At 36.9% G+C, this 26,272-nt stretch overlaps 1 protein-coding gene across 7 annotated transcripts in view; it reads right to left on the reverse strand.

The window, feature by feature from the left end:
- MIPOL1 (mirror-image polydactyly 1) overlaps window positions 1–26,272 on the reverse strand; it is a 180,954-nt gene that overhangs the window by 151,261 nt on the left and 3,421 nt on the right. For 5 of the 7 annotated variants that reach the window (XM_074542656.1, XM_074542652.1, XM_074542657.1 and 2 more), the window contains exons 2-4: window positions 2,875–2,920; window positions 969–1,106; window positions 290–424 (exon numbers count right to left, since the gene is read on the reverse strand). In XM_074542656.1, coding sequence (XP_074398757.1) covers window positions 290–294 — 5 coding nt within the window. In that variant the 5' untranslated portion in view covers window positions 295–424; window positions 969–1,106; window positions 2,875–2,920. The remainder of the gene's footprint in view (window positions 1–289; window positions 425–968; window positions 1,107–2,874; window positions 2,921–26,272) is intronic. The other 2 variants (XM_074542654.1, XM_074542655.1) reach the window with 1 other exon arrangement.

A 26,272-nucleotide genomic window follows, 5' to 3' on the forward strand; every position in this document is an offset into this window, starting at 1 on the left:
TATTTTACAATTCAAGCAAATTATACCAAGACACATATCCTAAATAATAAAGCAGCAGGAGAAATTATTTTGCCATAGAACACCAGAAAAGCAGATTATTTAATTTTTATATTTAAAATTGCAAAAAAAAATTAATTGCACAAACACTTTAGATTCAACACCAACACGAACACCAAATATTCAAGAAATACATATTTAGCTCACATTTGTTGTTGACTATAAATCTGCATGATAAAAAAACGCATAGGATTTGATGTGCTTAGGCCTTATCAAAAAATAAAAAGTTCACCTCATATCGCAGAACACTGAGTCCCTTAAAAGAATCCCTCAAATGAAGCTGTACGCTTCTTCTTCAATTCTGTGTAACTGTGTTGATTTGAAGTTGGCAATCTTTTCCTAAGTTCCTCATTTACTTTTGGATTAGCTGAAAATATAGAGGGTTATTAATATCAAGAAATAGGTTTCTGTCAATGAAGCCATTTCCCTACATATTGCACAAAAAGGTTCATAATAATTGCAGTATTTTAATAAGATATTCATATAGCAAGACATGAAGAAAATATGGTATTTAATAACCTCTGGAGTATTTTAAAACATGTCTTAGGGCCTTAATGTGTCTAGTAATATACTATTTAAAACCATAATTTTATCCCTCCACAATATACAGTCATTCTTCCTCGCCATTTACCCAGCTAATGAATGCCAGCAATTAGTAAAATGTAATCCCATTGCACAATCATTTTAATGCTTTTAGCACTCAGAAAAGTAAACACCAAATTAATACTGCTCAAGCCATATCAGATCCTAGCTGGAAGCAAGCAATTATAGTTCAGCTCCTCAGGTGTAATTAAATGATTGGAATGATTTAGTTCCATAAATGCAAGTTAATTCATAAGCAAGCAACAAATATACTGGGAGTAATTACAAGAAACATTGACAGTCTAAGCAGGGCATGTGCCTTTCTGTACCTGATATAGGAAAATGCTGCCCTCTCCCGGAAATAATAGACAATGGCACAGGAAAAATTTATGACTGAAGTCAAGAGGCTCATTTTACAGTCACTGTCTTCATAGGTGAAATAGGTTCTGTTAACTTATAGGAATTTTCTGGTTTAAACATAGAGAAAATAAAAGTGGTTGATATCAGATTAAGGTCACCTATAGATCAAAGTAAAATGGAAAGATTTTTAGGGCTTCCTACGATGTGCCAATTAACTTCCTCGTAATTAAAAAAAAAAGTTAGGATACAGAACAAGAAAATATTCCAGACACTAAGTATTTAAAGTGGTTTCTCTGAACACAAATGCTGCAATAGGTTTCTGACTTGTGCACAACACTTACTTGTCCTTCAAGATGTACCTTTACAGAAGGTACCTTGAACATCAGGTATTTTTAGAACCAAAACTTATTGCACCATCATTTTTCAGTGAGTTAAAAAATCAGCATTTCAAAAATGATCAGAAGTGGCCATTAAGGTTTCCACACAAGGAATCGTCAGAAAAATTGAATACAATTACTATAAATCCTTACTCCATTTGAAGACAATCTGCTAATAATCAGTGTAATAATGAGAGGAAATTAAAAGCTGGAGATTAAAATAAAGTGCATTGGCAGACCGAGACAAAACTGAAAACACAAAATGGGACCATAACCCAAATGCTAGAGGTAATTTGAAATCTAACTTCCTTATTCACTATTCATTTACCCACCTTGTGCTAGTGTAAAACTACTAGGACACCATGAAAGAAAGTGAAAATAAAAATGTCCCTATCGGTTGAATATAAAATGCAACAGTCACATAAAATTGATAGTTAAGTAGAATAATGAAATAACTCTCAGACCTAATTGTCTACAGGAAAAAGAAATGCTTCCAAATGCTGCATATAGCAGCAAAGGTGAAAAATCACACACTGTGGTCAGTATGTATCTGTTTTCCACACAGAGAAAGTGTAGGAAAGCTGATTCAGAAGCATTTCATCAATGTAAAAGCCTCAAAATTGTTCTTTACCAACAGCACTTTGGCATAAAAATATTTATTTTTCCAGATCTTCGTATATTTCAAAACAAACCCAAGCTGTACGCAAATACATTTGGTGTTACTTTACCTACCATGGAAAAGAAAAAAATATTTTAAGGAGTCATATTATTAAAAGTTTAAAATGTACTGCACATTTGCTTTGCCCTTTGATGTCACAGTCCTATTTTTCTATTCAAATCTTGTACACTGTAAGTTAATTGCTTTTGGAAACTACTTATTATTCATGTAAAAATTAATGTGCCAATGTGTTTAAATCCTTTTAAATGACCATTCATGCATCTTTCTTCTTTAAGTACCAATGAAATCTGTCAAAGATATCAATGCAAGATGGTCTTAGACAAAGTTCTAATATAGATTTTTTGTGCTAACATAAGATTTTCATTTTCGTCAACTTTACTTAAATTCCATTAATTTTTTAAGCTGCTTTTAATAAATTCACAAGTAAAAAATTTTAGGCTCCATAGTCTGTCATTTGTGTTCCAGCTGACTTTATGAATATTAATAACAGTGTTATCCTGATTAAATAGGCTTCATATAAAATCCCTGTGAATCCTATAGCTCAGACATCTCATTTTTCCAACTCTTTATGAATTTGGATTCAGACATTAAACTGGAAAAAACCTTAAAAAACAGATTCAATGGTACATTGGTGTACCCTTAAGCAAAAAATTAGCTGTTCTAATGATTCAAATAATTAAAATTGATTGAGCCACATATTGAGATTTCAGGCTTTCTGTACACATGCAACATATTTTAACTCTAATGAAAACATCAACACTTCACAGACAAGGGATTAAGAATCTATTATAAAATAATAATACCTGTCCTAATGCTTACCTTAAATAAACAGATGATATAATCTTAAATCTTCATACATGGAGTGCTGATTTGGAGAAGTATTTTCCAAAGAGAAAGAAATTAGTGGATGCTTAATTACATAAGCAACACATGAAATACATGAACATTCTAGTTTACCACAGGAGCCCAGTGAAAAACAGCATTAACTATTAAATGGTTCATACTTCAGGAAAACCAACCTTTTTCTTAAGAATATCAAATTGAAACACACAGGAAATACTAATATTATGCTAGGAGACTCATGCAGTCCCAGTTTCAAACTGTTAACTTCTTTCCATGCTCATATGTTTGAATTATTTACATTTATGACAGACAAAAATGGAAAATTAAGCTTACTCCATTGCCTTCACTTTTTTTATATAGTGCTAACTGGAATGACTGTTTCCTCATCCATTCAGGAAAATATTCTGTAAAAACACCATTAAAATGCTTTGCCTTTCAGTTCCTTGGAATATGAATGGGTTTTAGGAAAAAAAAAAATCTAAACAAAATAACAGCTTATTCAAAAGGATGTCATACCAATCCTGGGTCTAATTATTCATCATCACAAGCACTTCAGATGAATTAAATAAAAACAAGAGGTTTATAAAAGTAACATATATCTGCAAGATAGAAAGCATACAGTGCTTTACTTGAGCAGTTCCAAATGGCTTTCATTACAGCTGTAGCAGAATTTCCTCTCTCTGAGGCAAATTCCCGACCTCTTGAATGTCTGCAGAATAACAGACACTCTACAAAGGAGCACCCCAAGGTAACTCCAACCCCAAAAAGCACCATAGCAACACTAATGCCAAGGCTTTCTCTCCCTGGGCAGCACTGAGAAGTTCATCTTCTAAGCTGGACTTGAGTTACTGAGTTCCCTCCTCAGGAACAGAAAGACTGCTGAGACCACTCTATGTGGAGACCCAATGACTGCAAACCCCCATTCCTTGGTCTTGCCTTGAGAATTTGAAGACAATCACTGAATCATGGCCTTAGCTGCTGTGACAGGGTGAAGATGTTTGCTGCTCTGGACCGAATTCACCCATTCTTCACAAAAAATTCTCCAATTCTGGAAGAGTTTTTCCACAGAGGGCTATCCCACCTGCCCCACCTCCAGTGGAACAAGAGACCAACCTCTCTACTCCTTGGAACAGCACTAAGCCTGTTTTTGTCCCCATTGGAGGTGCAGATAACAGTTGCCACTGACAGTGCAGTGATGAGGTACCATATAGTTTATGAGGAGAGAAACAGAGAATGAATTTTACCATTTTCCCATAAGATTAATTAGATTGGCAGAATCTTCTAAAATATCCTGAAACGTTTTGCCTCGGGGCACACTAAACTAAAAAAACTAACTTAGGAGGGTAGTCTACATAAAAACCAGTTACCTTCTCAAAGCATTTCCCCAGGGAACAAACAGTCAGTTTTCTTAGCCCAGGTGGATGTCAAGTCTTCATTAAATTACATGCTCCTCTACAAAGAGTCCCATTTCCACTCTATCTTAGGAAACTTTATGGCATATTAGAAATCTAAGGCAACTCAAAGTAAGTTAGAACTAGTTTTGGACAGTTATAAAAACCCTAGTCAAAGGATAACAGAGATAGCCAATTCAAGTATTTTTTACAAATGGAGTAATACTCATCTGTTAGATACTTAAAAGCTGTGAAATGAAACACACTTTGATTACAGAGATACTTATTTTATTGTATTGTATTCTATTATTTTTATTTGCTTTTAAATACAAATAGTTCATGCAAAATATTATGTTTCTTTTAAAAAGAATATAAAATATAGACAAGTGGATTAACCTTAGAAATTGATGAATGCAGCATGAGTATTTTTTCAAATTTATAAACTCTCACATTGCTAAAAAGAATTCAAGATTCTGGTTAATAAAAGTAACTTCATTATCTGAAAACTTGATAAAAACATTTCCCCAGAGGGCAGAGTGAAGCAGCTGTCCCTGACTTTTCTTCCCTGCTGATTCTTGACCCAAAAGGAAATAAGACATATTCAGTTGGTTTCTACTAACCTACATAAATAAAAAAGATATGAAGAAACAGGATAATTTTCCTCTGTTGCTGCAGCAGTTTCTTCATATCATCACTACAAAAATTTCCATCTGGTGCTTTTAATGATGGCATACTGTAGGCCATCATTAGAGCACTTACTGTCTTTGTCATGCTTTTGACAAAAGCACAAGAGGAGACACAAAAATGCATAAAACCAATTGGTTTATAACAGGTTTCACCTATTCCTAAATTAAACTTAGTTGGATAAAGGACAGGTACTTTCCTCTTTATTTTTTCTCCCTGATTTGCTTCAAGGGTCAATTCTCTCTCTGAGCATCAGGAAATGTTTATGTGCATATTAGCTCACCAACAGCCCCCTATCTCTTCTGCCCTCTGATACATTCTCATTTTCACATTAACAATCTTCATTTGTATTTTAAACAATCATCAGCATGCTCTGTTGTCCTCTTCCCCAGTTTTGTAGCTGTCCTGTGTCCTCTAATTATTTTCTTTTTCCTTACTTTTGTCTTCTCTTTGACAACACATGCCTTTTCCTTTCCCCCTGCCCACCACCTCTTTGAAATGCAAAAACACCTGTAGAAAATCTTGTCAAAAGACTATCTCCCTTTATTTTGCAGCTTTTCTCATGTGACACTCTCTTTTCATTCTAATAATGAAACTATGACATACTTTGATCAGGTTTGAACAGCCAAATCATTTAGCCATCCTTCAGTTTTGTTGTAAACTCTTCACTGGCCTTAAAACTCAGTATTATGTATCACTATATATTATTATAGACAGCCAGATATCAATTTCTAAACATTTTACAACCAGACTGCAATTTCCATAGCCTTTACAGATAGGAACAAATATGTGCACTTTAAACTAGCTGTTGTCTTATCTGGAGCCAAAATAATATTTCAGTAGAATCAGCACAACATAATGGTAAGGGCTATCTGTGTATACACTCTGTTGACAGGATCCTAGTCAGCAGACAAAGGGAAGTCATTAACCACTCCCATTTGGCTCATCTGAAGTGCTGTATCCAGTTTGACCTGCTCATGGGTATCCTGAACTAAGTCCAGCAGGTGATTCAAGATGATTAGGGGTCTGCAGGACACGAGTTATGAGGAGTTTGCAAGAGTTTGATTAGTTGGTTTTAAGGAGAAAAGGCTAAACAGGGATTTTATTGGGTTTTAGCTGCCTTGTGAGCAAATAAAGAGAAGACACAGATCCCAAAGAGAGACAAGCTCTAACACAGAAAACTTAGAGTTATGGATAAGAGAAAATTTTTCACAGACAGGAAGGTCACTGGAACTAGTTGCTTAGAAAGGTTACAGAATCTCTATAGCCAGATATGGGCAAAACTCATCTGGATATATCAACCCAACCTAACTTTGGAGATTGCCCCATTCTGAACTGGATGATAGACAATTCCTGCCTACCTATTTTGTTATTCTAAAGATTGCAACAAAACAAACCCACCAGAACTAGAATTCCTGTAACAGAAAAAATACTAGATTGCTTTCTGCTTTACAGGGTAGGTCAGTAGAGCCCCTGACCAACCAACAACCAAACACCAGTGAGACACAACCAAGGACCACCCATGTGGCAGACAGGCTAAATGCCAACAGGGAGGAAACAGTGCAGAAGCAGCATGTGTAGAGCATTTTGAGCCCTACTAGTCTCGAGCACCCAATTTTCTTCAGTTTACTACATGACTGGATGATTTAGCATTAGGCTAAATGTCAAATATTGGTTTGCACATCATCCTTCAGTAAACCAAAAATGGACAACTGATAAAGACAGTTATTTTACTGTCTTTCTGAAAGCCCTGGCTGCAAGCCCCACAAAATCCATCCTTCCCCCAAACTTGTAAAAATGTCACTGTGGCTACAGAGCACCAAAGCTAACTATGGAAATTATTCAAGAAACATGAGTCTACTGTGCTTATGTTTGCAAAATTAATTGTATAGTATATTCAGTATACTGAAATTCCCAAATCCCCAAATCATAATTTCTTTTGTCACAGAACAAAGTTGCCAGCCCAGATTTTACCATAAAAGCAAGAATAAAATCACAAAACATTATATGCACATGAAAATGTGAAATAGCAACTCAGTGCCAAATTCAAAAACCACTAGTACAAGTTATTTCTGCATTAAGCAGAAATTATGTCTTTGCAGAAACATTCCAATTCTTTGGCTGCCTTCACAGAAAGAAGACTGAATGGAGACTCCACGAAGAAAAGCAGAAGAGAAGCAGAGAAACTTGATTTATCCAGCCAACTCACATTTCTCAAGGTACCTTCAAATAGCACCATTTTTCCTGACAGTAAAAATAAAAAGCATAAAGGCAACAGTGTGGATATTGGAGCCTGACCAAGAACTATCATGAACACTAAACATGCAGAGGCCTGTCAGAAATGTGCCAACCTTTCAAGATTCAGTCCTGTACATGGGGACTGAGAGGGGCCTGTTGGTTTCCTGCAGGGAAATACAGACCACCAGTTATGTATCTGTCAGGCTGTTTTAAACAGCACAAAAACACAGATGTGCCTCCACGGCTGTCATAAAGCAGCACATCCAGTGCACTCTTTCTACCCAAATAATGCAACTGCTCCAATTCTATACTGTGTGCTGCAGCTGAGGAATCACATCACCTGAAATTTCACAAGCTGAAAAACTCAGAGAAATAAAATAACATTGACTCCACATTAGCCCTATTTGTTCTTTGCAAGCAAATTAACTATCCTTTTCTTAGATAACTACCTGAAAAGAAAGCTATCCTTCACTACAAGTGTAATTGCTCCGTTAACCACGCTTGCTCAGCAGTAAAAGCATAGGAACATAGAGTGTTGCTCAGGTGTGAACACATACATTTTGACTCAATAACCACACAGTCTTGCCTGAACTTCAGATTTTTTTTTTTTTTTTAAGATTTAGCAACTAGATCCAGTACACAGTGCATTCAGTGACTACGAATAGCAACTTCACCCTTTGTAAGCAAGAAGTGGAAGTTACAGAAAAATGGCACACTTCAGGATGTGTCCAAAGAAGAGCAACAAAGGGGGAAGGGTCTAGAGCACATGTCCTATGAGGAACTGCTGAGGGAGCCGTGATGCTTAGCCTGGAGGAGGGGAGGCTGCGAGAAGACCTTACTGCTTTCTCCAACTACCTAAAAGGAGGCTGAGTGAGGCAGGGGTCTGTCTCTCCTTCCAAGCAGCAAGCAATAGGTCAAGAAGAAATGGTCTCATGTTACATGAGAGAAGGTGCAGATTGGGTATTAGGGAAAATTTCCTCACAGAAAGGTTTGGCAAGATTTGGAACAGGCTGCTCAGGGAAGTAGTGGAGTCACCATCCCTAGATATATTTAAAAGATGTGTAGATGTGGTACTAGGGAATATGGTCTAGTGGTGGTCTTGGCAGTTCTGCATTAATGGTTGGACTTGATGATCTTAAATGTCTTTTCCAACCTAAATGATCATACGATTTTACATTTGCTACACTCCAACATTTCTGAGCATTTTCAGCCCTTAGGCACTGATGGTGTGTTTTACAACATGCATGATATATAGCATGACTTATGTGCAGTTGCTTATTTAGGTATGATTACTATGTCAGTGACTTTGTAAAATTAGTCCAGATGCTTCCCTGAAATTTATTGCAATATCAAAGAAATCTGAAAGCTAGCACAATTCAAAATAACAAGCTACACACTCAGAAATGATCTTGGACTACCGGAGAAGAACAAGATATTCTGAGGTGGGCCAAAACTCAATGAGAACCAGAGATCCTCAGTGAAATAAATCTGTTGAGAATGTCCAGAATTTAAATGTAAGCTAAAGACTGAAGAGGCTAAATCTGCACCTTAGCAATTGCTCCACTGTTTCCTCATGTTGCACCAACAATGAAAGGTACAAGATTACAAAGAGTCACCATAGACTGCAAATCAGTGCCAGGCAGTTGAAAATCACGGGGAAACAAGCAAACAACAACAAATAGAAAAAATAAAAGGAAAAAAAGAGGCATTAGCTGAAGTTAGATCATCAGTCACAAACCAGATATTTCTGACAGTGGATCAATTTCCCTGCCAAACTTAAAGAAAGCAATACAAAACATAATCACATCTCAGGATGCCAATCAAACTGCTGCTTTTTTTTTAACATCATATTTACCCTTTAACTCTTGTTTAGAAAAGACCTAAAACCTTCTCTCAGCTGATATGTACAAAAAATAAGTCAACTTCACCCAGTAGGTAGGAAATTCCTCCTGTGAAAAAAAAATCTGTCTAAAATGTTAAAAGTTACAAACAATGGAAAACTTAGTTACAAAAGGCCTTCCAAAGCAAGGTGCAGAACAATTTTAAACACAAGCAGAAATGTCACAACACACATATGAAAACTCTGTCATTTCAGCCAATGAAATAGTCCTGTTTTTTTTTAATTTAGTATTTGAATATATGGATCATTCACATTCTTCAGTCTTTTGATTATTTATAATGATATGCAACACACAGAATGAGGAAGCTGGACAAATATGTTTTTTAAAAAACTCGTATTTGTTCACTGGATTTTGAAGAAAGTTCCTTTTAAACCCTTAGTAAGCATATTATTCAGCCAAAACCATGAAAGTAATTTACAGTGGAGAAGCCCTAAAGAATTCCTCTGAGAATACAAACTACAAAGAGTTTCATATAAGTTGTGGGTCACACAACTGAGAGAAAAACTTCTTAGGGGTTCTGAGTGTTAACATCAGATTCTCTCTACACAGACAAATGGAGAAAAAATCCTAAAAATATTCAGGACCTAGGAGTATCTTGCAGTTTTCAGCAAAATTATTCTCTTTGGATTTTTTTTTTTTTTTTTGGTAAAAGAAAACAGATGGATGTTTTATTCTTTCTTATGAGTTTATCCTATATTCCAATACCTTGCATTAATTATTCCTTGATTCATCAAGATACATTCATGCTTTCACTGCCAAAACACTAGAGCTGAGACAGCGGCTGAATATTGGCCCCAGACCAGTTATTCCTGGGTGGCGCAGAGAAGTTCTAAATCCATTAACTAGATGAAGGAAGAAAAAGCCTTCCTTCATACTTCTGAAATCCAGGTTCATTTTGATGGCTACTTTCTCTTGCACATAATTGTGCTGAATATTTTGAGGCTTCTTTGTCAGACATTGTAGTTATTATGTAGTTCACTGTTTGGCATCACTAGAAGACAAAAAGAAATCAAGACTTCATAGCTGTAGAAGTGTAGATAAAATACAAGATTTTAAAAAAGGGAACATCTGGGTAACAGTTCAAATACTCAGAATAATTCTGAAGATATTCCTGGACATTGTGAAGTTGCAAGACCTGCAGGCTACACAGTTATATCTCCCCTTTCATGCTGAAGGAACACCTGACAAAGTTAGGAATGTGCACTACTGGGGCATCTATGCCTAATAATAACATTAAGAAAACTCCAAAATAACTTCCTCTTTCACAGTCCAACTGAGAGGAATGAAGAAAGTCTACTGAAATATTTTCTGAAACTCATTATAAATGAAAGCAGCTTTTTTTAGTGTTGTGCTTTCGTAACTCCTCACTGTCAAAGGCAAATCTTAACACGTCCAGAATTAAATGTAAAGAAAAAAGGGAAAAGCATCATTTTTCTGGTAGGAGTTATAATACTTTGACACTGCTTTCAGTGGTCTTACACTTCAATTTCTTTTAATTACTTCTGGAATTCAAAGCCACAATATCTAATCAGTTACAGCTGTTCATATCTCTGCTTATCCAAAGAAGGTATTCCACTGTCATCAGTTTTTCAGCTGGACTGTGCATCTGCTGAGCAGTCAGTTTTGGGAAAGGAGGTGTTGTGAAAAGGTTGCTGTTTTTGCAATAACTTGCTGTCTGCCTGAAAAGAGTTAAGTGAATTCAAGTTAATTTACTCATCACACTGAACTTGATGGAGGTGTAAGATTATTTTTGTTTTTTTATCAAGGATACTATATATAAACTAAACCTAAGGAAAAGGTAGTTCAGTATTTATAAGGTTTTCCATAGTGCTTTCAGGACAGATTGAAAAAACACACCTATACTCAGACATCCATTAATAGTCACCTTCCTAAAATGCTGTTCCTAAAGACATTCGAGAAGTCCAGAGACTGCACGCTCTGGGGTCATGCTCTGATCACATTTTTCTTTAATCAGATGAGCAAAAGGTTTTTTTCAAAACCTTTCTGGTAACATCTGATATTTTTTATGAATTTCTTTATAACTGAACTTTAACATCAACCTGAATGAATTTCTATAGCATGTGGAACAAAATTTTTCTTTTATTTACAGTATAATTCCTGCATTACTAAACAGTGACACTTTCACACATAATTATATTCTACAGCATTACAGTTTAAAAAAATCCATCACTGCCTTTATTACATGTGGGATTTTTAAGAGCTGAAGATGTACAGATAATTCTTTATTTCCCCAACCTCCCTAATGATCTGAATGCCTGTATTATTGGAAAGAAAGTGTCATATGTTACACTAAAGGGATTCTCAATAAAGTACCTAGTTTGATTTTATTATTTTGGTTGTTGCTAACTTTTAAGGTAAATTTGGATACAACTGGAGGGGAACCTCACTATGAAAGCAGCCTATGCTATTTATAGTAAGTTTTCTCTCTAGTGCAAGACAGTGAATGTTTGCCAAAAGAATTGTACATCCAGGAGGGTTTTTGAAATATGAAAGATACTTTTAAACTATGAAGAGAATTATAATTTTTGCCTAATATTTAGTAACCTTCAGATACTGTAATTCCACTTCAGATCCTGGAAAAACATTCCGGAGACAAATATTAGTCTACCACTGGATAGTGAAGAGGAGGAACAAAATTACATTTCAAGGGGAAACTGTTTTAATTAGAGTTACCTTGTACACCTGCACAGCAGTCACCTTCAGTACATTGTGCGAAGTGTTACACCCCACAACTCTGTTTATTCTCACTGCTATCAAATTTTAAGTCCATAAAGCAAGAAGCTCAAGATTGCGCCCAGGCATATTTAGATCATCCTCCATTTATGCTGCTGTAGTGCAGAAAACTAACTTAAACACCCTTAACCAGTTGACTGTACATGCCGCAATAACAGTCTCTGGAAACACCCAGGGCACCCTAATCCATAACCTTTATGACAAAGGAATCCTTCATGGATGCTTCATTGCTTTGTATTTCAGGATACATGAACCAACAGGTGGACAGGGTCCATTACTGCCCTTTCATAACTGCCTTGAATCGGGAATTTTCTCACTATGACCCTGAAAGAAATCCAATTGTATCAAAAAAGGAAGGTGAATCTACTCTCACAAGTAGTTGTACTTCTGTACAGCTATTTCTGTATCTGTACTTCCGCAGACTAATCAATTTTCAGCATTTGGAAAGACAGCCTGATTACATGGAAGAAGACCTCAGTGATCTCATCACCAGCCCACCAGATAAAAGCTGCCTGTGCAGAAGCTTACCAAGCACTATACCAGAACTCCATAGTTGTTAAACCACTCAGCATGCAAAACCATTTACCCTGAATCCTACCTGAGAAATCAAAGATCAGATTCTGACCCTGCAGCACTGGCCCTTCCTTGACTGAAGCAGAACGAGCTATAAGGTTATAAAAAACTTACAATTCTGGAAGAAAACAAAAGACCATTTGTAATGCCAGCACTTACCTGGAAGAGCTGCTCAGTGACATCAGTTCCTCATCCTACAGTTGTAGAGTCACTACTCATTGTCACAACTCTCTGACGTAATCTAACTGTGTAACATTGTGTAACAGACTGAGTAACAGTGCAAATTCCTGACCTCAGTGACACTGGTACTTTGACAGAAGCCCAAAAAGCTGGACTTTGTAAAAAGCAACAAGTGCAGAACTCCTTGCTGTAAGTCAGTCAGTTGATAAAGTCATGTTTTCGAAGTTACCACTTGTGAAAAATTCCCAGATTGACGAAATACTCGTCAAGTCTAGTAACTTTTTTTTGTGAAGTGGATGTGATGTCAAGGACTCTGTTTTTTATTGTCTTAGGACTCAAAAGCTCCAATACACCACACATGGAAAACTCATCACTGAACACTACAACTTATTTATTAAATGTGTGTGGTAAGGTGAATGGCAGCCATTTCAGTTCACATATTCCAAATTCTGACTTGAAATCCAGTTACTGAGAGGGTGTCCTCTTCCTCAGTTCAAGCTGATTCAGCTGAGGTACCCGACACAGAGTCACTTTTGCGAGAACCTAGAATCCATTTTATTGTCCTTTCCAGTCTGAAAAATAGTTACATTTCCTTCTCTTGAAGACATACCAGAGATTTGATTCTAGAAAAAATAAGCCTTCCTGATAGGAAGTAATTTATTACAGAAATGTACTCTTAAATCATGGGCTCTGCCATCTATGTGACATTTGGATCCATCAACTACATCTCCAGCACGTGCAAGACCCTTTGAACAAGGCCAATCTAATTTCACAGTGTTACAGTGACAACAGATCCAGCCTCACTCACAATCCTCAAGTAAGTTTTGCATTAATCTCTACTTAGCAAAGGTATGTGAATTTGGCTACAGATAATATATGGGAGGATGCTGAGAGCATTGATACCTATTCACTCCTTTGAACACCCAAAACTACTCCAAGATCTGACATTATAATGCAAGTAAAGAATGTGTAGTAGGAAAGATGGTGCCTATCAGTTTCATTTTATTCACTTTGCATTTTCTGCAGTAGCAATGTGTTTTGCAAGTGAAGGGGTTTCCTTTTACTGACCTTGGCATTCATCAGGACCATACTGTGATTTATATAGAGAATTCCAGGCCTTTATCTGATCTTATAAATAAATGTAAAATACATAAAACAATTATCCTAGTGTAAAATTGAATTTTATCTCTCTGTAATCAGCTTTTGTCTATGATACATATTTCTATGTTTGAATACAATTCAAAATTAATAATAGGTATAATTTATTTTCTGACTTTTCATTATCTTGACATTTTAACAATCTTTTTTTTATATACTCAGGCTTTAGTTTTATCTAGGGCTTCAACCCCACAGTTCCTTTCTAGACATGTACAATGTGTCTTTCAGAATATCCATTCAAGGAATAAGCCTGCTAAAAGAACACACTGGCCATTTAACAGACCAAGAAAAATTAAAAAGAGCAGGGCTTTATAACAAAGAAAAACACCAGATTAAGAGAGAAAATTTAGCACTGCATATAAATGACAGGAAAAATCATGTATTAGAAGAAATCACAAGTTACAGTGAAGAATTAGGAGTAAAAACTAGAGTTCTGAAATTGATGATTCTGGAAAATCATTAACAGACAGCTTAGATATAATTTTTAATAGCTAAAAGAGACAACCAAGGAAATCTTTCTATTAAAGGGCAGTCACAAGCTCATATTGAATTTCATAGCATTAACAATTTAATATAGAGATTAGTCTTATCTGGACATGAGGCTTTCAGTACTTTACAAGTAATTTTTTGGCCTTAAATGTAATTTATACATATTCACCAATCTAATAGTTTACTTTCTTTTCTTAATTCAATTAATTAACTTCAACTAACCATCCTCAGTGTTTTACTACCTCAGATATACACATGTTGACTTCAAGAAAGTATGTCTCAAGTCAAGCTCTCACCACCATGTAAGGTTTAAGTAGACTTCATAAGCAAGTGCTACAGTTTACACAGACAACTTCGTTTAAATCAAAAAGCTCAGAATTAGAGATGGTCAGACAGGAAATGAAAAAAAAAAAGACACACACATACACAGTACAGCATGAGAGAATATCGTAGAAGGATTGTAATGAGTAAATACAAAGAATGCCATGACCATATGGGCTGACAGCAGAAGTGTCCCTTTCCATGCAGGCCACGAAGTCCACGTCCACTCTGCACAAAGCCAGAGCGGCCCCACCACAGCTGCAGCACTGGGATTCCTTCACGTCTGCAGCAAAGGAAGCTGCTCACTGGGCCTTTGTGATTACAGGAGGAATGTGATAACCATGGTGGTCTAGACTGCTACAAGTAAAAACAACCTGCCCCAAAATGAGTGGTCCTTGGTCTGAAGTGGCTGCGGTCAGGATGAGGCATGTTTAGGAGGCAGTCCCTCGAATACCTTGTGATAAACACATGTGGAGAAAGTAACACGAAAGAACAGTGTAGTTAACTGAATAAAAGGTTAAAGAAAATAAACAGTATTTTTGCAGCTTAGCATTTATTTGTGAACTGCTGGTGCAACTCTATGCTTGACAGAAAAGCTATGAGGCTTTTGGTAGCTTGACAAGACAATCTACAAGCTTGAATGAAATGTTCAGCTTAAGGAATTAGTATAAATCTGATGACTGATGTGCTACTGAACGTGACAGACTGTCATCTGTTTTAAACAGGATCTCTGTAGGATGTACTGAAAGCAAGACTTTCCCATTACCTTAAACATACTAAGACTTTTCCCAATGAATTCTGGCTAATCTATTAAGATAAAAGATCTCCTCAAACTCTTGGCATTTCAGTAAAATAATGAAATTGCCATTTGGTTTACTTGCATAATTAATTCATGCTGACACTGTACTTCTGTGATTTATTTGCAACCAGTCACAAATGTATACAATAAAAAAAATTATTCAAAATTCCTGAATTAACTATAAAATTATAAAATATGCACAATAACAGATTAAAGCAGCTTATCTAAACACTATTTGTACACAGACTTTCACATGTAGAAATATCAAATTGTTTATCCGTTATCAAAGTGGATTTCATACAAAAATAGGTACAGCTTAATAGCTTTTGAAAATCAAGAAAAAAATATCAAAAAACCTACAGTCAAATGGTATTACAACACGTAGTTAGTGATATATTAAAAAAAACAAACAACCAACTTTAGTTTCAGTTTGGCCTAAAATCCTAAAAAATTTTTAACCATTAATTTAATGATATAGAGAGACACACATATAAACAATGTAAAACCACATAAAAATCCTTGGAATGTAATTTATGCTATTTTAAAAAACATATAAGCAAAAAAAACTTTGGCAAGATCTAGGCTGAAACAAGAATATCCTTCCTCTACATAAATAGTCCCTGTAGGAATGACTAAGGTGTTTTACCATCTCCTTATCCTAGAGATAATGACTCAAATCTGTCCTACAAACACAAAATATGAAAAAAAGGACTTCCACCATCCACCTGGAATCTGTACCTTAGATACAGGGAATGGGCAAAACTGCTCACTGGTGGATAAAGCACAGTAACATCAGTTTGAATTGATGTTTTGAACAATGTATTTGCAAAGCTGAGCAGGGAAGCCAGCACAACTCCTCAGCTCCAAAGGGGAATACAATCCCCCTGCAAAGGGGAATAAGAATGAAACCACCCCCATTGTCATTCAACCTTCAGAAAAGGCTGTGTCAGAAGTGTATATAATTTAAAATACATTAGCTAGCAGGTGAATTTCCCTCTTGGTTGATTAATTGGTTTTCAATTATAATTTCATATAACACATTTCTAAGCATGAATAGTCCACATTGTTTAGCTCATAAATGCAAGTTTTAGACTGATTTACCTTGCTAGTTCTCCTTACTGCTATACCAGAGCACCACAAATACTGGTAATTGGCCCAGCAGAAAAATGGTTTCTAGGCATGAGCCAGATTGCAAGTATAATACCACATGTATTTTACTGACGGAATAAAGATTTTGAAAGATGCTCTGCAATTACAGCTTATGAGCTTGTAAATGAACAAATAAATAGCTAAACTCAGAATATTAAAGCTTTGCCCACTCCTGCTGCCAAGATACAAATTTAGGTCATAAAAAAAGTTCAGGACCTCAGTCAAAACAGTTTTGCTTATAAGACTTCAGCTACATCTCCCTTTGTCCCTCACTTGCACACAGAAACCACTCAGACCTCAGAAGACCAAGAAATGTTTTCCAAACAGCTGTTTTACATCAGTACAGAAGATCACAAGCCTCTGCACAAGCTAATGTTTTGTTCTGTGTTTGGCAGGAGTCCTTTACATGTCTCAGTTACCATAATCTCCTTCCCCACATAATGTAACCTGTTAACAAAAACCACTGTGACAGGGATAAAATGTCATGCTAGAGGCAACTATCAGTAGGTCTTTGAGGTCTGTGACTCTATACAGTCAGCAGAAAAATGTATTATGCTTATATCAGAATTACAAATTAATCTGTTTCAGTTACCACCTGTGATCCTTTGGATTGATAGAGAACCAGAGCCTAGAAGCTCTGATTCTTCCCAAAGCTTTTCACAATTGCTAGCTCTACATTTCTATCATCTTCCCTGGGTCAAAACATCAGTCCTCACTACAGCCTTTGCTATTCAACATGTGCTGTACTTCCCTGCTGAATGCTTCAGGCAGTATACAAAGTCTCTCAAAGGACTCAGGTGCTGATACATAAGGAATGCTGAACACACAGAGGTGGTCTCCACTTTCTTCAGAGCAACTGCCAAATTCAACTGATGCATCAAGCACAGAAAAACACTGGTTATCAGTCATCTTTTCATGATGCTCTCCACACACTGGCAGGTGCAAGACTTGGTGTTTCTGTATTTTGTTTTTTAAAACATTTAAAGGCCAAGTTTAATGAAGGCTTGTCTTATTCCCCTCACCTTTCAATGACCAGTATATCTACTCTGTTGATTTTACCACTCATTTTATGCATCATATGAGATTATTAAGCTCTTCTTTTGCTTCTAAGGGCAAACATTCATTGGAATGTAATTTTCAGAACATTTTGTCTTTTCAGCTCTACCCTGTATTTCACTGAAAGCTTTACTGTCAAACTTCTGAAAAAAACTCCCTCATCTGCAAAGAAAACATCCTTTTAACAAGAACATGAGCTAAACTTTGTAATCATGCCCTTGAGAGGCAGAGGTAGCTTATTTTCATAAACACTCAAGTAAAATACTTATATTCTGCTACAGCTTCCTATTTGTGCTAATATCACTGCCTCTGGTACTAACTAAATCAAAAGTCAAAGAATACAAAAACATGATGGCTCAAAACAAAAGGGCATGATCATTCTTGAACAAAATAATGGTAGCTTAAGACATCACTAATGCCAAATATATATGTTGCAACTTCATTCACATGTGAGAAGTCACTGCTGCATAGAAGTAAAATTTCTTCTAAATTATTACTAGAATTTTAAAAATTGAGACTTGCTTATGTAAATTGTATCTATATAAATTTAGAAATTCCTCCCTTACAAATTTAAGCTGCATATCCATCTGTCTATCATCAATGCTGCTACAAATTTGCTTTTCATAACACATTTTAGAAAAGAGTATTTTTACTATTGAAAAGATATGTTTCTACTTGTACTGACTCTGGTTTGGATGTCATTAATTTCCTTTGTAACAGCACACATGGTATTTTGGTGTTTTGGGGTTATGGCTAACACAGGGCTGATAACATACCAGTAATCTGAATATTGCCTACACTGCTTCCACAGCATCAAGGCTTTTGCTTTCCACCAACTCTGTGCCTCCAGAGAGTAGCTTGGGCACGGGCAAGAAGTTGTGAGGGGGCAGAGCTGACCCAAACCAGCCAAAAAGATATTCCACACCATAAAATGTCACGCTTAGCAATGCAAACTGGGCAAAGCAAAGAAAGGGGGTATGCAGCTTTTCCTCCAAAGCAGCAGCTCTCTGAGACTGGCTGGACCAGAGCGTGCTGCAGGTGAGAGGCGGCAAGTGACTCCATTTGTACAAATTTTTGTTGGTTTTAGTTTTGGTTGGTTGGTTTGTTCTTTCTTCTTTTTCCTTTGCTTATTAAACTGTCACTGTCTTGAAACATGACTTTTCTTCCACTCTCCTTATTTTCCTCCTCAGCCTGCTGGGGAGAGCAGCAAGTGAGCAGCTGTGCTGGTGTTTAGCTGCTGGCTGGGGTCAACCTCACACATGACTTCATTTTTTCCCACCAAAGCACAAAGATGTTTAAAGCTGTGATTTGTGTCTGATTTTTTAAAAATGCACTGAATCAATGACAAATTGCAATACCGTCCAAAGCTTTCTGTCCGGACTGTAACAAATAATTGGGTTTGAATGACAGGAGTGCTGTAATACTTTGCTACCATGAACCTAGCACAGTGTGGATTGGAAGGGATCTTGAAGATCACCTATTCCAACCCCCTGCCATGGCCAGGGAAACCTACCACTAGATCAGGTTGCTCAAAGCCCCATTCAACTATGAGCCATGTGAAAGAAAATCTGTAACTTCATTTTTACAAATCATAAGGAAAGGCAACTACTAAACATTAAAACAAATAAAGCAAACAAAATGATACAATTCCAGCAGAATTCTAACTGAACAATTTATTTTTGAAAAATCCTTTCACAATCTCACTTCTATGTCCATTTCCTAACATCTGAATTCCAGTTTAACACACATAATGGACAGCAGGTAGAAACACATTTCCACAGATTATTTCAGATTGCAACTTAGCCCAGTATTCATATAATCATCAGACAAATCTTCAGGCTTTAAGAATGACTTAATTTTTCTTTTGAGATTTAAGGTACAGTAGAGGAGTGTTACTGTGCAGAAATATTAGTCAGAGAAAAAACACCAGGGACCCACACCCTCCCCATTGTTTTGAAATGTAAACATTAAGACACTTGGAATTTCAAATAAAAAATGCAGGGCATATGTTATAGAAATGGCGTACCTGTAACAATCACAGAATACTACTAATCTCTCAGATATTTCAAGTGTCGACTTACTGGAACAAATCTAGTAAAAATCCCCACAAGAACAATTTATGTTATTATTATCCCTCAAAAAATTTCCTCCTCTCTCCCTTTAAAATGAAGAACCACATTTCAAACTTTCAAGTAAAATTAGCATCTTGCTGTTTAAGAACTGTTCTAACACTAGAGTAACTTGGCTACATACAAGACTGCATCAGGTAAATAGATTTCTAAGTAAAGTTACAAAAAACTTGGACATTTTTTACAGTTCTACAAGTGGCCGACAGAAATATCAACAAACCCAGTCCATAGTATCATGTAGTTGAGCCACGTAACACAGCTCAGGGCTGTGGGTGTGGACACAGCGTGCAAAAGAAGCAATATGCAAGATTAGCTACTGCTGATTTTGAATTTCTGAACTGCTCTATTCAACAATTTTCTATACCCAAAAATATGTTTTAAAAAAATCAGCAGTTAGCATACATGAATAACAAAATTACAAAACTAAGTCCCAAAACTTCTGTTTTAATCTGCTTTGTAAGTTTCTCAAGAGCTTCCCATAGGTCCTGTTTTTGATGGTTTAAACAAAGATTTGCCTAAGGACATGCAGTTGGCTCAGAAGGTAACAGAAAAACGTGGCAAGCCACATGGGCTCTCGTCCTTGCAGCACTCTGGAACACATCAGGGCATTTCACCCGATCGCCTGCCCGTCATGAACGCCACAAGGCTGGTCCCCAAGCATCTGAGCACACAGTCACTGCCTTCACTCACACAGCCAACGGCAGACATTTAATTTTAACCCCATATCCATTTCAATGAATAAAACATATCACAGACACATGCGCCAGAAGGCGCTCCCGCCTGGCGCTCAGGGCAGAGGCTGCGGGTTCGCTCACAGCCGGCTGCTGCTCAAAGCCGGCTGCTGGCACAGGGCTCCATCTACCGGCGTGCGATCCTGCACACCTACGGCAGGAGCTGGTGGGGGAAAATGAATCAAAATCTCGACAGCTACTTCACATCGCTGTTTGCTAATGAGATATTCAGAAGACACAATGTGAGACTACTCAGAAAACAATACTGTTTCAGAAGAAAACAATCAACAAACTACATTCACTCCCATGCTAGGCTGAAACTGTTGTACATGTGTGAAATCTTTTGTTATCCTTTAATATTTGTAAAATATGTCTCAAAAACTGTTATAAAGAAGCACCATTTTTCTACAAGATGCAGCATATGACTACACACTCCCAATCCAGATGTGAGGCTTTATTTTTTCTTCTTAATGCAAGCAAATAAGCAAACACAGGTAACTCTCAAAAACTTCAGAAAACTGTACCACAATTTAAGGTATTAGATGTGGTCTTTTTCATTAAAAAAGGAAACTCCTCAAACATGCAAAAACAAAGTCGACTGCTGTCCCTATTCAAGGATACTTCTGCACAGTGGGAGCTAAAGCTATATTATGTCTAACTTTAAAGATTAATTTGACTACTGCTGTCACACACAGCATTTCTGAAATTGAGCCATTTAAACCTTGCCTTAAAAACCCCACTGTGCCTTCAGTTCATGTCTGGGAGTGAAAAAGAGCAGTCTCCTTCCCTCCCCGGGACTCTTTGTGCCCATCAGTCAAGGTTATTAAGCTGTGGCTGCAGAAGAGCAGAAAGAAGGAGAGGCAGTGCTATGCCTTCTGTGCAGCACTTCAGCAGGTGCCTGAGCTTGCCAAGGGCCAAGAGCTGGCTGAGCAGCCAGCCAATTCTGGTCTCCAAGGCATGTCTAGCAAGATCAGCAGCTAATTTAGAACCTGGTGCAAGCAAAGAGACAATGCAGGAAATGGACAGTGAGTTCCACCACTCCACCCCACTTTTCTTTAAAACATCCTGCCTCACACTCAACAACACGTTGAAGGCAGCTGAGCAGGGTAAGGGAATCCTTGAAATACCCACATCTCTTACACAGTACCCAAACACGGGAAAAGATGGGACTAATTTAGTCAGGAACACCTGAAAACAACCAACAGGTGGTCACAGCAAGAAGGCAGGAATGGAGCACAGAGCAGTACAACTGAGGCTCTATTATTATCCTATAAGACAAAGAGAATTGGTGAACAAGGGCATCAGGGAATTCACACAGCTCCTCCCATGGCTCAGCTTTTCCAACGTAGCTTGTTCCCCATAAATGACAATTGAAGAGACTAATGGAAAAGAAAATCTCCTGCAATGAACTTTACATAGCACCACAAAATGAGAACACAATGCTGTCTTTTTCTTTGTTTTAAATTTTAACTTGAAGGGAAAGCAAATTTTAAAGCTTGAAAGAGGCTTTTCCACTTGTTAAATTTAAATTTTAATCAAAATGCACTTTAAAATAAAACTGAGCAGAACTACGGGTTTGCTGATGTCTCTTTAAGGAACAATGACATCAATACAGACTACACTTGAGAAGGATATAGGTGTGGAACTACATCCTTTTTCATCATACAGTCAGGTGCAAAGGGAGAAGTTAAACTTCAAGATTCCTGTGGTTTAATAAAAATAAATACCATTACAAACAGATCCAGGAACACAGACGCATTAAATACTGTTTGTTTTTCTTCAGATATAGATCATGGAATGGAGATATTTAACTACTTCAAGACTAATTTTTATTTCATTTTAATCTAGTTACTGTCAGCAATCTCCTGGTATCATGACAACTAGCAGAAGCAGAAAAAAAAAGAAAAGAAAAAAGTGGAAAAAACTGAGCAAGTGCCTGTGAAAACAGGTCTAAATCATTATCTAAGTATTTAATTGGTCTGCTTTGATTACACTAATGTCACTGATAGACACTGAATGTCTATCATAGTTTCTGTATCACTCATCTAGTAATATTTGTAAAAAAGAAAATAAAAACAAAACCACATTTCTGCAGCTCTACAAGAAAAGCTACAAAGATTTCAATAAATCTTAAAACTGTGGTGGGTGTTTCACTCAATTTCCTCATTACAAAAAAGGTACCAAGGAGCAAACCGATCACCCAGCGCTTATGTCAAATCTCAGACAAGGAAAACCACATCCTAATACTCTGCCATAAGAGCAAATGGAAAAACTGCCTGTGCACACAGAAGAGGCATACTACAGAAATACATGATGAACAACACTGCTTTGTTTCTCATGCTTGTATCTAAAAATTTACATAGCAAATTTAACACATTCCCACCCCCTAGTCACTTAATGCCTGAAATTCCTCCAGAACCTGAAATTTTACTTACTTGAACGTGAATCACAAGAACACATTGAGAAGCAGCATCTTAAAGCAAGTCCAACTGCAGATCACAGAAATTTTAAGTTAAGAACACTATTTAAGGAAAGTAAGTTGTGACTTTCTAAAAGTAATACTAATAACTTTATGGAACTAATCTATGGATACTAATGATTTTATTATATCAATACCACTAATGATGGGATGGGATAATTCAGGCAACTACAACAAGCATAAATTACAACATCCGAGACAACAGTGCCTTAGACATGCATCTTCACATTTTGCCATATAATCTCTCTCAAACAGCACTGACTTTCAAAAATAAGTATATAAATATATATCATACCATTACTCAGAGAAATAAATGCTTAAAAAAAAAAGAATACACTCATTTTTGCATAACTTTTTTCAATAGCTTCGAAGATACCACTGGAATGTCTTAGCTTCTGTAATTATGCTCAGTCAGTGTTCCCAGATCTCTTAACTGCACTCAGCTGCAAGCTGAGATACTATTTTTCTTGGTAACTAGGTTGATCTTTTTGGTAGTCAATTCCTAAAATGAAGTTAAATGTGTAATAGTAGTAATTGTGTAATGTAGTAGTAGTTAAATGTGTAATGTAGTTTGCATTATGTTTGCTATGTTTCAATGTATTTTGTTTGCTTATGTTTTCTTTCCTATCAAATACAACAGGCAAGCAAGAAGAATGGTTCCACTTTCTCACCTGCTGAAATATCAGAATTAACAAGGAAAGGGGGTCAAACATATATTTGCAAACAGTGTAATGAAAGAAAGCTAAAGCAGAGTTGATTAACCCATAAGAAAACAAGTCGAGAACATCTTAAAAAAGATGTAATACAAAGTTTTAAACATATTTAACTTTATGCACTAAAAAATTCCATATACCTCAACTGCCATGCCTCAGAAAGCCCTATGGTATTTTCACCAAGCCAATCTAAGCTTAGGATCATTCTTTTGTTAAATTGGTAACTAAGAACGTTTTCCAATTCTAGTCTCACCCAGGGCAATTTATACACATGCCCACCCATGAAGTAACTCTTCAGCACTAAATACTCCTTTTACAATTGGACATTTTTATTTATAAGCTAAAGTACAAGTGAACTTGTAAATTGGCTCAAATAAATTACTACTGTAAATCAAAAATGCAGTCTGTTTGCTTCAAGTGCAGTTTTTGATCCCATGTTAAATTATCTCACACTGGAGCATCATACAGCATTTTCAGAACAGTTTTGATTCAGATACAACCTTGCTCTCATTCCACAAACCCTGATGGTAGGTGTAACCCTCTCCCTTCAAAGACCTAATCAACAACCAAACCTTATAATCCTTCTTAGTCCTAATACAAAATTACTGCACCAGGTTAGATTTTTCTAATTTATTTCACACTTCATATTTAAATTAGTGCATAGCTAGTCAGAATATAGCTATTTCAATGAACATATAACTTAAAGATCAAATTCTGTCTTCAACAGATTTACATAAAAGGACAGAAAGGATAACATTTGTCTACCAGCATGTTATGTGGATCTCCTTAACTCAATTTATTACGGATTTCATGGTGCAAAAATTAATGCCCTTCAGTAGCTGAACTCATTACCAATTATTTCTTCCAAATCCGTGGTGTAATCCCATGCTTTTGTGACCAATGGGAGTTTTGCCATTCACTTAAAGGGAAGTTGGATCTGCTCCTGGGTTTGCTCCTCTAGCAAGAGATACTAAACAAAATGATACCACAGCCACTCTCTTGACTTTTTTTCTGTTACATAACAGACACTATGAATCAATCTCATGTATTTTAGTCCATGCTAAAAATAAAACAAACATATTGATGATAATTTCAACTACCAGTGATGTCAACAATAAAGATTACATGCCTTTTCTCAATGTGATTTTCCAGAATATATTTCAGCAACCATAATGGCAAGCGGCCTGTAAGTCACTCATGGACCCTACTCAGCCCTTCAACCCCTTCCCTACTCTAGAACCCATAGAAGCATTCCTACAAGTCATCTGGTGCTCATGTAGCACACCCAAGCCACACCACCAGGTACAAACAGCCTCCCATCACCCACCTGACCCAATAAACTCCTACATGCCTACTAGAGAAAAGCATAGGTAAACATAACAAAAATTAACAAACAAAAAAGGGAAGAAAATAAGCCACTCTGGTGGCCAAAATGAAGTTGATCTTAGGCCACAGGTACCACAACTCTAAGTTTCAAAATAAAAAATGCTTTCAGAATAATTAACCAAACCACTGAGTTTTAATGTCTCTGAAAAGTAGGAAATAAATATTACAACGCCTTTGGAATGACTCAGCCAAGTGTAACAGTGCACAGTAAATACAATAGGCTGTTTTCATGTTTAGATGTTCAATAAAATAGAGTAAACCATTAAGCAACACATATTACATTATGATAGGAATCCACTGGACTTCAATTTACACAATCTTGTCTGTTACTTGTACTTAGTGCCTGTTTCATGTCAAAAAAGTGTCAAGAAATCTTATTTTAGAGAACTTAACCTACATGAGAACATTAAAAAAAATATGATTTGATTTATTAATGCTATGAAAACCAAAGATCAATCCCAGCAATATCTCGTGTTGCAGTGGGCTGACTCTGACTGGAATCCATGTGCCCACCAAAAGCTGCTCTATCACTCTCTCCTCAGCTGTACAGGGAAAAGAAAAATATAACAAAAATCTCAGTCACCAGTTACCATCATGGGCAAAACAGATTTGACTCAGGGAAATTCTAAACTTTAAAACACCCTTCTCCCACTTCTTGGGCTTAACTTTACTCCCAGTTTCCTCTACCTCCTCCCCATCGCAGAGCAGAGGGACAGAAACAGGGTTTCCAGTCAGTTCATCACACATTGTCTCTGCTGCTCCTTCCTCCATGGGGAGAGGATTCCTCACACTTTTCCTGTGCTTCAGCATGGGGTCCCTCCCACAGGAGGAAGTCCTCCATAAACTTCAACATGCTTGCTTCCCATGGACTAATTATCCCCAAACTGCTCCAGTGCAAGTCCCTCGCACATGGTTCAATTCTTCATGAACAAGCTCCTCCACTGTGGGTCCCCCATGGCTGCCCCCTACCAGCAAACCTGCTCTGTCATCGGCCTGCCAGGAGCTGGTACAGCACAGGTTTCCCATGGGGTCACAGTCTCCTCTGGGCACAGACACCTGCTCCTGTGGGGGATCTTCTCTGGACTGCGGAGGCACAGCTGCCTCACCACGGTGCGCACAATAGGCTGCAGGGGAACCTTTTCTCTGGTGGCTGGAGCACCTCCTCCCTCTCCTTCACCACCAACCTTGGTGTCTGCAGAGTTTCTTCTCTCATGCTTTCTAACTCCCCTCTCCAGCTGCAAGT

The sequence above is a fragment of the Zonotrichia albicollis genome, chromosome 6 (genome assembly GCF_047830755.1).
Source record: "Zonotrichia albicollis isolate bZonAlb1 chromosome 6, bZonAlb1.hap1, whole genome shotgun sequence".
Classification (NCBI taxonomy): Eukaryota; Metazoa; Chordata; class Aves; order Passeriformes; family Passerellidae; genus Zonotrichia; species Zonotrichia albicollis.